The sequence below is a fragment of the Coregonus clupeaformis genome, unplaced genomic scaffold, assembly GCF_020615455.1.
Source record: "Coregonus clupeaformis isolate EN_2021a unplaced genomic scaffold, ASM2061545v1 scaf0008, whole genome shotgun sequence".
Taxonomy (NCBI): domain Eukaryota; kingdom Metazoa; phylum Chordata; class Actinopteri; order Salmoniformes; family Salmonidae; genus Coregonus; species Coregonus clupeaformis.
In genome coordinates this window covers 965,550-981,774 of record NW_025533463.1, presented here as the reverse complement: position 1 = coordinate 981,774, position 16,225 = coordinate 965,550, and the positions used below count along the sequence as shown (strand labels likewise).

At 46.8% G+C, this 16,225-nt stretch overlaps 1 protein-coding gene across 6 annotated transcripts in view; it reads right to left on the bottom strand.

Moving 5' to 3' along the window:
- The window catches only part of LOC121534176 (tumor protein 63-like), a 111,699-nt gene that overhangs the window by 46,469 nt on the left and 49,005 nt on the right, over positions 1-16,225 (bottom strand). For all 6 annotated transcript variants that reach the window (XM_041840711.2, XM_041840713.2, XM_041840712.2 and 3 more), the window contains one exon: positions 7,089-7,346. In XM_041840711.2, the coding sequence (XP_041696645.2) occupies positions 7,089-7,346 (258 nt within the window). The remainder of the gene's footprint in view (positions 1-7,088; positions 7,347-16,225) is intronic.

The following is a 16,225-nucleotide window of genomic DNA, read 5'->3' as shown; positions in this document are numbered from 1 at the left end:
CACTGTGCACTAATTCTCCATAGTAAGATCCACAGAGACGGAACACACTGTGCACTAATTCTCCATAGTAAGATCCACAGAGACGGAACACACTGTGCACTAATTCTCCATAGTAAGATCCACAGAGACGGAACACACTGTGCACTAATTCTCCATAGTAAGATCCACAGAGACGGAACACACTGTGCACTAATTCTCCATAGTAAGATCCACAGAGACGGAACACACTGTGCACTAATTCTCCATAGTAAGATCCATAGAGACGGAACACACTGTGCACTAATTCTCCATAGTAAGATCCACAGAGACGGAACACACTGTGCACTAATTCTCCATAGTAAGATCCACAGAGACGGAACACACTGTGCACTAATTCTCCATCAAAAAGGGGGCTTTAGCAGCTCTAAGCTGGGGTTGGTGACGTCTACAGGAGCTTTAAGAGGCACCTCTAGAGTAGCCAAGCCTATCAATAAAGGGTTTGACTCGTGAGACTGGTTTGAAATCAATGTTAATCACCAAACCTTTATTAAAAGATCAAGTTTGGGAACAGCAAGACAGTGAGTGGACATCCCCTTTATATCTATGTATTGTGTAGGCCTACATTATGTTATCTATGTATTGTGTAGGCCTACATTATGTTATCTATGTATTGTGTAGACCTACATTATGTTATCTATGTATTGTGTAGACCTACATTATGTTATCTATGTATTGTGTAGGCCTACATTATGTTATCTATGTATTGTGTAGACCTACATTATGTTATCTATGTATTGTGTAGACCTACATTATGTTATCTATGTATTGTGTAGGCCTACATTATGTTATCTATGTATTGTGTAGACCTACATTATGTTATCTATGTATTGTGTAGGCCTACATTATGTTATCTATGTATTGTGTAGGCCTACATTATGTTATCTATGTATTGTGTAGGCCTACATTATGTTATCTATGTATTGTGTAGACCTACATTATGTTATCTATGTATTGCGTAGGCCTACATTATGTTATCTATGTATTGTGTAGGCCTACATTATGTTATCTATGTATTGTGTAGGCCTACATTATGTTATCTATGTATTGTGTAGGCCTACATTATGTTATCTATGTATTGTGTAGACCTACATTATGTTATCTATGTATTGTGTAGACCTACATTATGTTATCTATGTATTGTGTAGGCCTACATTATGTTATCTATGTATTGTGTAGGCCTACATTATGTTATCTATGTATTGTGTAGGCCTACATTATGTTATCTATGTATTGTGTAGGCCTACATTATGTTAGCCAGGTCCTGTTTTGGACGAGCGTAAAACTCCCTCCATGTAGGTTACATGTCCATATGTCCATCATGAAACCAGAGATGAGATGATGCTGGTGACTCTTGTATTCAGAACTTATTTTCCTGTAACAATATTTTCTGCCCCCCAGAGCCCTTGCTTGTTTTTTGTTTAATTTGAGTAAAAACCCAAACATATTAGAATGATTCACCATCCTGGCTTTATGATGAGGACGTCCAGCTTGCATGCAATGCAATTTAGGAGCCGTCTGCTCTTTCTGGAGAAGTGTGAATGCGATCTGTAAGATGGTTCCATTATGTATATACAACATTATATTTAAGAGCAGTATAACGGTGAGTGGATATTCTCTTTATATCTGGATCTTTGTCCAGCTTCTGTGAAAAGTGTGGATGTGTGTAAAATCCTCCATTGTCTAAATTGCTTCCCGTATATAATATTATGGTGGCTGTAACTGTATTTAGACAGCCTATTTAAAACTAGTTGTTTAGTTTTGATAAAAATATGATTAGAATCATTCACTCTCTTTTTTACGCCTTATCAATAGCACATTTTATCTTGCTTATTGACTACGTTTGACATGTCCATGGCTCAGCCATAATGCAATTTACAGTAGGCCTAGCCCCTATATCAGTGTCAATGTTTAACAATATATTTCCATATTGAAGCCATGCAATGAATTAAAACAATGTGGACTGCAAACATGTTCAACATATTTAGCAAAGATGGGGTAGGCCTACATTATATTATGTTGGTTTTGCAGGCTATTTAACGAACTAGGCTATAACGGACTAACATCCTAATTGGAGTTGATGACAACGCAATACATAAAAGACTCTAAATACACAACTTGAAGCAACCACATATTTAGCCATGGAGCACGTTCTGATTGGCCAGTGAGGGGGTCAAGCCTCCAACATATTTATTTATCAAAACCCAGCTCTTTTGCGCCACCCACCGCCAGCTACTGCGCCCATAATTCCCGCCTGTGAAAATAGCAAAAGTTTTGTCTTCACACACCCCTGGACCTATAGCGCCAGCGCTAAGATTGACCATTGGTTATGTTTGTTAAAATGGAGCCCTTAGTGGGTTTATGAAGGGACGGTGCCTGATCCAGAGACTAGTCCATGGTTTGGGGCGTGCCTCCCTGTCACACCCTCTTACTCTTCCCTTCACACAGCCAACTGCACATCAGACAGACACTTTTGTTTCTGTGCTGTGAAGATGAGAGAGAGAGAGAGGCAGTGTGGGAATTGACTAAATGTCACTATCCCACAGTTGTAGTAGCCAATGAGCTGGCTGAGATCGCCCCCAGAGTACTGCCAGAGTCCCGCCTGTTGACTCTAAGACATTACCGACCTACCGTTGGTTGATATTTAGGCAATAAGCCCACAGGTTCTACAACACTCCTTACCTCCCGTCTGCCAAATAGGAGATTGATGGCTTAGCTGGACCATAATGGTCCAAAATCAATTCCCATACTACAGTTGTATGGGACCATGTAAGACTGGTTTAGCCACATAGTTTCCCACGACTATTCTGATTTCCCAAGAGATCCAACACTTGAAGAAAACAGCCTATGTATAGAACGTAGAAAACTATTCAATCCATTTCCCCCAAAAAACATTCTCATAGAATACCATTGGATGACATCTGCATCTCCATCTGCAGGTGAGATATGGAGCAGCTCAGCTGGTAGCTAACTATTGTGACCGCTAGGAGGCATGACACAGCATGGAGTCAGGACAGATGGTCATGGAGTCAGTTCAGATGGTCATGGAGTCAGTACAGATGGTCATGGAGTCAGTACAGATGGTCATGGAGTCAGTACAGATGGTCATGGAGTCAGTACAGATGGTCATGGAGTCAGGACAGATGGTCATGGAGTCAGGACAGATGGTCATAGAGTCAGTACAGATGGTCATGGAGTCAGGACAGATGGTCATGGAGTCAGGACAGATGGTCATGGAGTCAGTACAGATGGTCATGGAGTCAGGACAGATGGTCATGGAGTCAGGACAGATGGTCATGGAGTCAGTACAGATGGTCATGGAGTCAGGACAGATGGTCATGGAGTCAGTACAGATGGTCATGGAGTCAGTACAGATGGTCATGGAGTCAGGACAGATGGTCATGGAGTCAGGACAGATGGTCATGGAGTCAGTACAGATGGTCATGGAGTCAGGACAGATGGTCATGGAGTCAGGACAGATGGTCATGGAGTCAGGACAGATGGTCATGGAGTCAGGACAGATGGTCATAGAGTCAGTACAGATGGTCATGGAGTCAGGACAGATGGTCATGGAGTCAGTACAGATGGTCATGGAGTCAGGACAGATGGTCATGGAGTCAGTTCAGATGGTCATGGAGTCAGGACAGATGGTCATGGAGTCAGTACAGATGGTCATGGAGTCAGGACAGATGGTCATGGAGTCAGGACAGATGGTCATAGAGTCAGTACAGATGGTCATGGAGTCAGGACAGATGGTCATGGAGTCAGGACAGATGGTCATGGAGTCAGGACAGATGGTCATGGAGTCAGGACAGATGGTCATAGAGTCAGGACAGATGGTCATGGAGTCAGGACAGATGGTCATGGAGTCAGTACAGAAGCAGGTGGGGCTCTGAGGCAGTGCCAGGCAGAGCAGAGTAGAGCTGCCAGGCAGAGTAGAGCAGAGTAGAGCCGCCAGTAGAACTGAGCAGAGCAGAGCAGAGCCACTAGGCAGAGCAGAGCAGAGTAGAGCAGAGCAGAGCAGAGCAGAGCCACTAGGCAGAGCAGAGCAGAGCCACTAGGCAGAGCAAAGCAGAGCAGAGCAGAGTAGAGCAGAGCCACTAGGCAGAGCAGAGCAGAGCAGAGTAGAGCAGAGCAGAGCCGCCAGTAGAACTGAGCAGAGCAGAGCAGAGCCACTAGGCAGAGCAGAGCAGAGTAGAGCAGAGCCACTAGGCAGAGCAGAGCAGAGCAGAGTAGAGCAGAGCAGAGCAGAGCCACTAGGCAGAGCAGAGCAGAGTAGAGCAGAGCCACTAGGCAGAGCAGAGCAGAGCAGAGTAGAGCAGAGCCGCCAGTAGAACTGAGCAGAGCAGAGCAGAGCAGAGCCACTAGGCAGAGCAGAGCAGAGTAGAGCAGAGCAGAGCAGAGCCACTAGGCAGAGCAGAGCAGAGCAGAGCAGAGTAGAGCCGCCAGTAGAACTGAGCAGAGCAGAGCAGAGCAGAGCCACTAGGCAGAGCAGAGCAGAGCAGAGCCGCCAGTAGAACTGAGCAGAGCAGAGCAGAGCCACTAGGCAGAGCAGAGTAGAGCAGAGCAGAGCCGCCAGTAGAACTGAGCAGAGCAGAGCAGAGCAGAGCCACTAGGCAGAGCAGAGCAGAGCAGAGCAGAGCCGCCAGTAGAACTGAGCAGAGCAGAGCAGAGCAGAGCCACTAGGCAGAGCAGAGTAGAGCAGAGCAGAGCCGCCAGTAGAACTGAGCAGAGCAGAGCAGAGCAGAGCCACTAGGCAGAGCAGAGTAGAGCAGAGCAGAGCCGCCAGTAGAACTGAGCAGAGCAGAGCAGAGCAGAGCCACTAGGCAGAGCAGAGCAGAGCAGAGCAGAGCCACTAGGCAGAGCAGAGCAGAGCAGAGCAGAGCCACTAGGCAGAGCAGAGCAGAGCAGAGCAGAGCCACTAGGCAGAGCAGAGCAGAGCAGAGCAGAGCCGCCAGTAGAACTGAGCAGAGCAGAGCAGAGCAGAGCCACTAGGCAGAGCAGAGCAGAGCAGAGCCGCCAGTAGAACTGAGCAGAGCAGAGCAGAGCAGAGCCACTAGGCAGAGCAGAGCAAAGCAGAGCAGAGCCACTAGGCAGAGCAGAGCAGAGCAGAGCAGAGCAGAGCCACTAGGCAGAGCAGAGTAGAGCAGAGCAGAGCAGAGCAGAGCAGAGCAGAGCCACTAGGCAGAGCAGAGCAGAGCAGAGCAGAGCCACTAGGCAGAGTAGAGCAGAGCAGAGCAGAGCAGAGCCACTAGGCAGAGCAGAGCAGAGCAGAGCAGAGCAGAGCCACTAGGCAGAGCAGAGCAGAGCAGAGCAGAGCAGAGCAGAGCCACTAGGCAGAGCAGAGCAGAGCAGAGCTAGAAGAGCAGAGCAGAGCAGAGCAGAGCCACTAGGCAGAGCAGAGCAGAGCAGAGCAGAGCAGAGCCACTAGGCAGAGCAGAGCAGAGCAGAGTAGAGCAGAGCAGAGCAGAGCAGAGCCACTAGGCAGAGCAGAGCAGAGCAGAGTAGAGCAGAGCAGAGCAGAGTAGAGCAGAGCCACTAGGCAGAGTAGAGCAGAGCAGAGCAGAGCAGAGCAGAGCAGAGTAGAGCAGAGCAGAGCAGAGCCACTAGGCAGAGCAGAGCAGAGCAGAGCAGAGTAGAGCAGAGCAGAGCAGAGTAGAGCAGAGCAGAGCAGAGTAGAGCAGAGCCACTAGGCAGAGTAGAGCAGAGTAGAGTAGAGCAGAGCCACTAGGCAGAGTAGAGCAGAGTAGAGTAGAGCAGAGCAGAGCAGAGTAGAGCAGAGTAGAGCAGAGCAGAGCAGAGCAGAGCAGAGCAGAGCCACTAGGCAGAGCAGAGCAGAGCAGAGCAGAGCAGAGCAGAGCAGAGCCACTAGGCAGAGCAGAGTAGAGCAGAGCAGAGCAGAGCAGAGCAGAGCAGAGTAGAGCAGAGCAGAGCAGAGCCACTAGGCAGAGCAGAGTAGAGCAGAGCAGAGCAGAGTAGAGCAGAGCAGAGTAGAGCAGAGCAGAGCAGAGCAGAGCAGAGCAGAGCTAGAAGAGCTGGTTCTGTCAGTCTGCTGCTGAGACATCAGTACACGGTGAGTGGTGACATCAAGCTGCATCGACAGACAGACAGACAGAAAGACAACACACCTGGGAAGAAGTTACCCTTTCTTTCTCTGTGAATAATAACACTCCAAATCAGTTGTCAGTCAGATGAGATCAGCTGGGGGAAAGTCCTATAGACTAAAGCTACCTACTGGCCGAAAGGTGAAGGACTGGGATGTATTGAGATGCATAATGTACCATTACCATTCTGGAGGATCCAGGCATGAGCATGTGCCTTGAGTGATTGTTAATTTATTCAAAGATACACAATGATCTCTTCCTGTTACAACTGAACTGTCACGGCTCTGAGAAAAAACACCAGGAGCTCAGCTGGGATTATTTTATTTTTGAGGAATAAAACCCCTGGAATAGGCCTAAAGGTTGAGCTTGGACCAACTGTCATGGCTGAGGCTCTGAGAAAAAATGCTGCGGGTTCTCATGTGTCATGAGATGAGGTAGACTAACCCCCCCAACCCCCAGGCAGAGTTGTGCAATAGAGGGCTTTCATATATTGAGCATTACAAAACAGCCTGGAGCACTGATTGTCTTGATAAAACCTTCACACACTTATCATGTAGACAGATTTTCTACCTACAGTTTCAACCTTTTTCCAGGTGAATATGATGTCATAACATGACCCCAGACCTCACTGGAAGATCCAGCTGACTCTAAAATTAACCTTTTCACTTCACATGTTAGAACACATCAATCAACCACATCTCAGATATCACACTTCTGCTTATCCAACTCAAATAATAATTCATTTAAATAATGTTGAATCAGCGGACAATTTTTTTTATATATATGCGAATGCTTTTCCAAACAAAATATCTGTCATTGCTAGGATAACATTGTGACTGGTCCTACTGTATGATTTGGGAATTTGTAAAGTGTGTTGAGACCCATGTGAAATGCACTTTAAAAAATAAATGAACTTAAAACATCTATTGATTTGATAGGAACTGTTACCGTCCAGGTGGCAGACTTGGCTGTGGATGACTGTTGGAAGGAGACGTCGAAGGTGTGTGTCCCAGCGTAGTCTGTGTTGGAGGGGATGGCCGGGGAGGGGGACATGGCGTCGAAGGTGGAGCTGGGCTGGGCGTAGGGTGAGGGCGCTGACACGTTGTTCTGGACATGGTCGTTGTTGTAGGGACTGGTGGAGGTAGAGCCGCCATTTTGGATGTTCTGATCCATGCTGTTCAGCAGCCCCAGGTTGGTATACTGGGACTAGGGAAGAAGAAAGAGAGAGAGATAGATGGAAGAGAGAGATAGATGGAAGAGAGAGAGAGAGAGAGAGAGAGAGAGAGAGAGAGAGAGAGAGAGAGAGAGAGAGAGAGAGAGAGAGAGAGAGAGAGAGAGAGAGAGAGAGAGAGAGAGAGAGAGAGAGAGAGAGAGAGAGAGAGAGAGAGAGAGAGAGAGAGAGAGAGAGAGAGAGAGAGAGAGAGAGAGAGAGAGATAGATGGAAGAGAGAGAGATAGAAATAGATGGAAGAGAGAGAGAGAGAGAGAGAGAGAGAGAGAGACAGAGAGAGATAGATGGAGGAGAGAGAGAGAAATAGATGGAAGAGAGAGAGAGAGAGAGAGAGAGAGAGAGAGAGAGAGAGAGAGAGAGAGAGAGAGAGACAGAGAGAGAGAGATAGATGGAAGAGAGAGAGATAGAAATAGATGGAAGAGAGAGAGAGAGAGAGAGAGAGAGAGAGAGACAGAGAGAGATAGATGGAGGAGAGAGAGAGAAATAGATGGAAGAGAGAGAGAGAGAGAGAGAGAGAGAGAGAGAGAGAGAGAGAGAGAGAGAGCGAGAGAAAAGAAGAAGATGGAAGTAAATTAGTTTAATGACCAACTGTAGGTCCAATGGAAATTCGACTTCCACTTTATCCCAACCCCACCAAAAGACACACACACACACAGAGGCTGGAGAGGTTGGAGCAGAGGGCAGCCATATTACGGTGCTCGTGGAGCAGTTTTAAGGGATAAGGGCCACAGTGCCTTACTCAAGGGCCAGGTTGTTGCACTATGACTAGGGTGAGGTGAGAAGATGGAGAGGGAAGAAACAACACAGGAATGTCTCCTAGAAATGACTCATAACAGGAGAATGTTACTGTGTTTCAGTCTGAAGCTCACTTTTCACAGACTGCAGATTATGTTGATTTTAACTGAAGAAACAATAGCCTCTGTGATAAAAAATTGATTATTTAATGGTCCAATGCAGCCATTTCTATCTCAATATCAAATCATTTCTGGGTAAAAATTAAGTACCTTACTGTGATTGTTTTCAATTAAAATGGTAAAAAAAAAAAGAAAAAAAAGATATTCTTAGCAAAGAGCAATTTCTCAAGCAAGAAAATTAGCTGTTATTGGCAGAGAGGTTTGGAACTCTCTTTCTTATTGGTCTATTAACTAATTTATCACCTGGTGATGTCACCAGGCAGGCCAAAACTCCATCCCACCAAAACAGTACACTAAAAGGGAATTATCATCATTTTCACAATTTCACAGTATTATTCCAACCTCATAGTGTGGAAATATATATAATACACAGGACATTTTTTGCATTTTTGACTGCACTGGGCCTTTAAGACAGATTACCTTTGTGTCATTGTTGGCTGGTTAAAGAGCCACTGAAGACGCTGTTTGGCACGTTTTTTTCTGTTGCTCATTAGAAAAAAACTGATTTCAGTCTTGGAGGTGTGTTTCCTGACCGATTCCGCATTCAAATACACCCGTATTTACTGAATGTCAACAGCCTTCTCCCCAGATCACACCCTCCATGTCAACAGCCTCCCCAGATCATACCCTCCATGTCAACAGCCTACCAAGATCACACCCTCCATGTCAACAGCCTACCAAGATCACACCCTCCATGTCAACAGCCTCCCAAGATCACACCCTCCATGTTAACAGCCTCCCCAGTTCACACCCTCCATGTCAACAGACTCCCCAGTTCACACCCTCCATGTCAACAGACTCCCCAAGATCACACCCTCCATGTTAACAGCCTCCCCAGTTCACAGCCTCCATGTTAACAGACTCCCCAAGATCACACCCTCCATGTCAACAGACTCCCCAGTTCACACCCTCCATGTCAACAGACTCCCCAAGATCACACCCTCCATGTTAACAGCCTCCCCAGTTCACAGCCTCCATGTTAACAGCCTCCCCAGATCACACCCTCCATGTCAACAGACTCCCCAGATCACACCCTCCATGTCAACAGCCTCCTCCCCAGATGACACCCTCCATGTCAACAGCTTCCTCCCCAGATGACACCCTCCATGTCCACAGCCTCCTCCCCCGATGACACCCTCCATGTCAACAGCCTCCCCAGATCACACCCTCCATGTCAACAGCCTCCCCAGATCACACCCTCCATGTCAACAGCCTCCCCAGATCACACCCTCCATGTCAACAGCCTCCCCAGATCACACCCTCCATGTCAACAGCCTCCCCAGATCACACCCTCCATGTCAAAAGCCTCGTCCCCAGATGACACCCTCCATGTCAAAAGCCTCGTCCCCAGATGACACCCTCCATGTCAACAGCCTCCTCCCCAGATGACACCCTCCATGTCAACAGCGTCCTCCTCAGATGACACCCTCCATGTCAACAGCCTCCTCCCCAGATCACACCCTCCATGTCAACAGCCTCCCCAGATGACACCCTCCATGTCAACAGCCTCCTCAACAGCCTCCTCCCCAGATGACACCCTCCATGTCAACAGCCTCCTCAACAGCCTCCTCCCCAGATCACAACCTCAATGTCAACAGCCTCCTCAGATCAATGGCTCCTTCCCAGTGATTTACCAAGCAACAACCATATCAATGATGTCACTGTTACAGTACTGGAGAAGCAAGCTTTTCATCACAGACTTTTTCCCAAGAAAGTTTCCCAACTTATTCTACAGTCAGCTTGTTGATCAGACTCAGATCTGTTTACTTACTGGTATTTTAAGTCTATTATTACGTTGTTTAATTTAGATTTATAGACTTCTTTAAGACACAAATCTTTAAACAATGAGAAAAAAAGAACTGCTATCTGCCAAATCATTGCTATTACAAGTAAACCAGGAGTTGACTGTTAGAAAGTGATTCTAGAAATCATGCAGTCATACAACCACAGTATAAGATCCCCATCATCTACAGACTGAGGTGACTTGTTAGACAGCACGAGTGGTATCACAATCAAAATGGCCACCTGTTGAGAGGAGGGAGAATGCTTGTTCCCTGGATGTTAGCCAGTTCCTTCCTCTCCTCCCTGCTCTGCTCCACGTCTCTCTCTCTCTCGTCTCTCTCTCTCTCTCTCTCTCTCTCTCTCTCTCTCTCTCTCTCTCTCTCTCTCTCTCTCTCTCTCTCTCTCTCTCTCTCTCTCTCTCTCTCTCTCTCTCTCTCTCTCTCTCTCTCTCTCTCTCTCTCTCTCTCTCTCTCTCTCTCTCTCTCTCTCTCTCTCTCTCTCTCTCTCTCTCTCTCTCACCACTTCCCTTCCAGCTCTATCCGCTCTGCTCTGCTCCTCCATTCCATGCCATTTATAAAAGGCACATTCCAGGCCGAGGTGTCTCTGCCACGGCTCTGGGTCTCTTTAGACAGCCATTAATCTCCGCAGGCAGGACAGACAGGCAGTCAAGGGCCCCTTGTTTATTTCAGGCTGCACGGTCCCCGTCCCACACAGCTGTCTAGTTCACTCCCTCCCACTCACATCACCAGGTGCTGCTTGTTGTGTGTCAGGTCACAAACACAGTAACACACACACACACACACAGTAACACACACACACAATAACACACACACACAGTAACACTAACCAAGTTGACATTGTATGAATACTCTAGAACATAAATAAAATATAACACACCCATTATTTTCCAAAGGGCTACACACTGCATACAGAAGATATGCTAAAAATAAGAAGCAACATTGTATCCACAACACACACACAGAGACACGCATACACACACACACACACACACACACACACACACACACACACACACACACACACACACACACACACACACACAGAGCACCTGAGGGAGGTCATCCCAGCCAACGCAAACTAATCTCATCAACAACGCCTCAGGGGAGATGATTTGAGTTGATTTTGGATAACGAGCTGTGTGTGCCACGAGTCTGCTCAACCCCCCGGAAACAATGACACTCTGTGTCTTTCAAGAGCCTGTCTAGGGGAACAATGACACTGGGTCTTTCAAGAACCTGTCTAGGGGAACAATGTCCCGGGTTAGACCAGGCAGGTGTTAGGAGACGTGTGTATTGTGAAAGGAACACACACAAAGGGAAAGATAACTCCATCGAGGGGGTGAGCATACCCTCTAGCCTACACTCAGTGGGTTTTTTTTTATCTCAAAGGACTTTATTGGCATGGGGAAACATGTTTACTATTTCTGTCTCAGACACACCTCCTTCACATGCCTCACAATGGGGCAATTAGAGCATAATGAAGCTTCTTTGGACTGGGGACGGCTGCTGAATCTGATGGCCCCTCTGTGCCTGATCCCTGACTGCATACACTGGCCCTTCGTCCTAAATGGCACCCTATTCCCTATATAGTGCTCCACTGTTGACCAGGGTATAAGTAGTTCTCTATATAAGGAATAGGGTTCCCATAGGGCTCTGGTCAAAAGTAGTGCACTATATAGGGAAAAAGGGTGCCATTTGTCATTCACACTGGGTGAAGGCTAGCCTGGTTAGGATCAGATCAACAAGGCTAGATTAGCTTCTTATGCTAAAGGATAGCCTAGTTAGACTCAGATCATTAGGCTAGATTAGCTTCTTATGCTAAAGGCTAGCCTAGTTAGACTCAGATCACTAGGCTAGATTAGCTTCTTATGCTAAAGGCTAGCCTGGTTAGGATCAGATCACACGACTAGATTAGCCTCATGCTAAAGGCTAGCCTGGTTAGGATTAGATCACAAGGCTAGATTAGCCTCACGCTAAAGGCTAGCCTGGTTAGGATCCGTTTACAATGCTAGATTAGCCTCATGCTAATGGATAGCCTGGTTAGGATCAGATGATAAGGCTAGATTAGCTTCTTATGCTAATGACTGTAGCTTGTTATTAGTGTGTGTTTAACAGTAGGCAGACTACCCACTGGTCAAAAACTGGTTGAAATAACGTTGTTTCCACGTAATTTCAACAAAATAAATCAATGTGATGAAGTCGAATCAACGTGGAACACTGATTGAATTCAAATGGCATGGTGACATTTTGATGATTTCACGTTGAATTCACGTTAGTTGACAACTCAACCAAATGTAAATCAAAACTAGACATTGAACTGACGTCTGTTCCCTGTGGGTAGGGACTCATGTAAGTCCTGGAGCTTTGCTTAAAGAATCAAAACCATAGCTAAAAAAAATCAAAACCACAGTGATCCTAATAAATTACTACAAAACCTCATAAAACCAAACAACAAGGATTGTTATTGATATCAGATATCATGATTCTTAACCAATCTACAATAGATACAATATTTTCATTACAAAAACAACAGTCCTCTCAGGTAGGCCAGGTACAGGTAATACCTGTGGACACAGCAGCCCAGATGTGACGCAACACTCTCCCTGCTTAGAGATTGTGTTCCCATACATCATGAGTCAGAGCTCTGGTTTAGAGATTGTGTTCCCATACATCATGAGTCAGAGCAGGGGTATATCAGCACTAGGGATGTATGGGAACACATTTAGCTGACCAATAAACGTCATCCAACGTTCCAATGAGTGTCACAGTCCTAATCAGCACTGTGCTTTAGAGTGGGTTGTGGAGGTGTTATGGCGTAAGATGCTCCAACTCTCCTACACAACTGCAGCTGACACCCCACAGCCGGCCAATGACAAGGGACCCTGCTTCCTCCTACCTCCCTACCTGGACTGCATCCCAAATGGCACCCTATTCCCTATGTAGTGCACTACTGTGGCCCTGGGTCAAAAGTACTGCACTACGGAGGGAATTGTTTACCAGTTGGGATGCTAAACCTGTCTCCTCCTACCTGCTGCTAGCACAACTACCTGGTGTGTGTGTGTGTGTGTGTGTGTGTGTGTGTGTGTGTGTGTGTGTGTGTGTGTGTTTACGCTAGCAGCTAAATGACGGCCTGACAGCCACTAATTATCACAGAAGGCAAATTATAATTTTAATGAATAGCCTGATGCTGGCCAGAGACCACAGATCAAACATCAAAGCCCTATAGTGGTGGAGAGAAGACTGGAGGTGATGTGCCCTTGAGCAAGGTCGCTCTGGATAAGAGCGTCTGCTAAATAAAAAAATGAGATGACATGATAAGATAATGATTGTTCACTTCTTACCAAGAGGGATATGAAGAGTGAGTGATCTGAAGTACTCTACGTGTATTATATTCCAGGAAAGAATGAACAGATCAGGAATGAAAGAATGAACAGATCGGGAATGAAATAATGAACAGATCAGGAATGAAAGAATGAAGGGATCAATGGAAGACAAAAGGAAAAGTTGATTCCGATTTCAAACAAGCAAACCGTCACCCAAAAATTCACCTACAGTCAGATTGAATGTTTAATTGAAGCGGAAGTGGAAGCGATCAACACTTAAAACAGAGTGAGCGAAGGAGACTCAGGCCTCCTCTTCTCTCCTCTTCCCTTTAATCAGGTCTGATTCTACTGTAACACTGCAGCCATTTAATCACCACTGCTCTTAAAAAAATCCCTTCTGTTTATAGCCCTGCTGCTCCTAGCCCTCTGAGGCCAGTGGGAACAGGGTGCCAGGTTGGGACACAGTCATAGTAAATCCAAAAGCCTGGACGTCCTCACCAGCCTTTAATAAAGCTGGTGAAAGGTTGCTGGTCAGATGGAAGGCAGTTCTGTTCTGTTCCAGGCCTCGGAGTATTTCTTCGTCTAAGGCAGGCAGGTAGATTCTGGAGTAAAAGCGTTTCAGCCCAGTGGGGAAAACTAGATGTGTCCCAAATGGTACCGTATTCCCTGTGATGTACACTACTTAGTACTTTTGACCAGGGCCCTTAAGGTGGGGAACAATGTTCCGGGCAAGTCCATAGGGCTTTGGTCAAAAGTAGTGCACTCACAACATAGGGCAAAGGGTGCCATTTTGGGAAGCGCTACCTTAGACTGTTGACCTTTCAGAGTGATAGCCTGTAGATTCCGCAGGAGGAATCCAAATGATGTTGGTAGAGCACGGCGTTTGCAACGGCAGGGTTGTGGGTTCGATTCCCACGGGGGGCCAGTATGAAAAAAATATAATGTATGCACTCACTAACTGTAAGTCGCTCTGGATAAGAGCGTCTGCTAAATGACTAAAATGTAAAATGTAAAATGTAGGTTATGCAGAGAGACACATATCATGGAATCCAAATGATGTAGGTTATGCAGAGAGACACATATCATGGAATCCAAATGATGTAGATTATGCAGAGAGACACATATCATGGAATCCAAATGATGTAGATTATGCAGAGAGACACACATCAGGGATTCCTCACATGCAAACAGCAACAGCTCTCACTCAAAAGGTCAGCGTCATTACTGCTGGTATTCATAGTGACTGTGGTATCATTATAACTATGTGGATTGGCACCATGTATGAGCATTGACATTCTTTTGACAGTTTAAAATAGTCTTATATTTAGTGCCACTCTCCTCATCAATCAGTTGCCATAGTTTCGGGATCATGAGTTTCTATAGGCTATTTAGGGTGAGGATTGGAACCAATCAGATAAGTCTGAGATCCAGTACAGTAGTCCACTTAATGTTGACCAATCAGACTCACTTTTACTGGTAACTTTGCTTTCTCAAGAAAATGAATAGGGTGTGAAATTCTACTACTTCTGCCCTAGAGCTTCCAACATAGAAATATAATGAATAAAACATTCAAATTACCAGAGTAAGCGGTTCCAAGCCCTTTCTATAGATTATATTTCTATGGTTTGGATCAATGACTCATTATCACTTCTTCTGGAAGATTATGGCAGAGAGAGAGAGAGAGAGCTGCTGCCTCTTCTGGTCTCACTAACTCCCCACCATTTTATTTTCATTTCCCAACAGGAGAAAGTCCAGAGACGGGGGAGGTCAGTAATCGGACTCCTTCTCTTTATGATAGCTGATAGCTTAATGATTATGAGGCAACTGATCACCTCAGGTACTGCCAGTAACCAGAGTAGACTGAGCGGGGAATAGAGGAGGTGATGGCCCATAGACCTGGCCTGAGATGGCCCCATAGACCTGGCCTGAGATGGCCCCATAGACCTGGCCTGAGATGGCCCCATAGACCTGGTCTGAGATGGCCCCATAGACCTGGCCTGAGATGGGCCCATAGACCTGGTCTGAGATGGCCCCATAGACCTGGTCTGAGATGGCCCCATAGACCTGGCCTGAGATGGCCCCAAGACCTGGCCTGAGGGGGGGAATAGAGGAGAGATGGCCCATAGACCTGGCCTGAGATGGCCCCAAGACCTGGCCTGAGGGGGGGAATAGAGGAGAGATGGCCCATAGACCTGGCCTGAGATGGCCCCAAGACCTGGCCTGAGGGGGGGAATAGAGGAGAGATGGCCCATAGACCTGGCCTGAGATGGCCCCAAGACCTGGCCTGAGGGGGGGAATAGAGGAGAGATGGCCCATAGACCTGGCCTGAGATGGCCCCAAGACCTGGCCTGAGGGGGGGAATAGAGGAGAGATGGCCCATAGACCTGGCCTGAGATGGCCCATAGACCTGGCCTGAGATGGGAATAGAGGAGAGATGGCCCATAGACCTGGCCTGAGATGGCCCCAAGACCTGGCCTGAGGAGAGATGGCCCATAACTGCCATTCCAGCCTCTCCTCTGACCTGCACTGTGGACCTTGGGTCAGTCCCCTGGGTGGTGGTGAGGGGCATTAAGAGAGCCTGCAGTGCGGGTGGGGGACTGTAGGTCTGAGCTGGCGTCTATCTATCTACACCTCATATATACCTGCTGGGGTGGGCAGACCAGGTGATTCTATCGACATACCATTAAAGCAATTACGAGTGGGGATTAAACAGCAGCAAACGGTCCACCACATTCTGACGTGGAGCCTCTCTGGAGAAGAGGTAGAACCTGACACCTCACTTTGGGCTTGCGTCCCAAATGGCACCCTATTCCCTA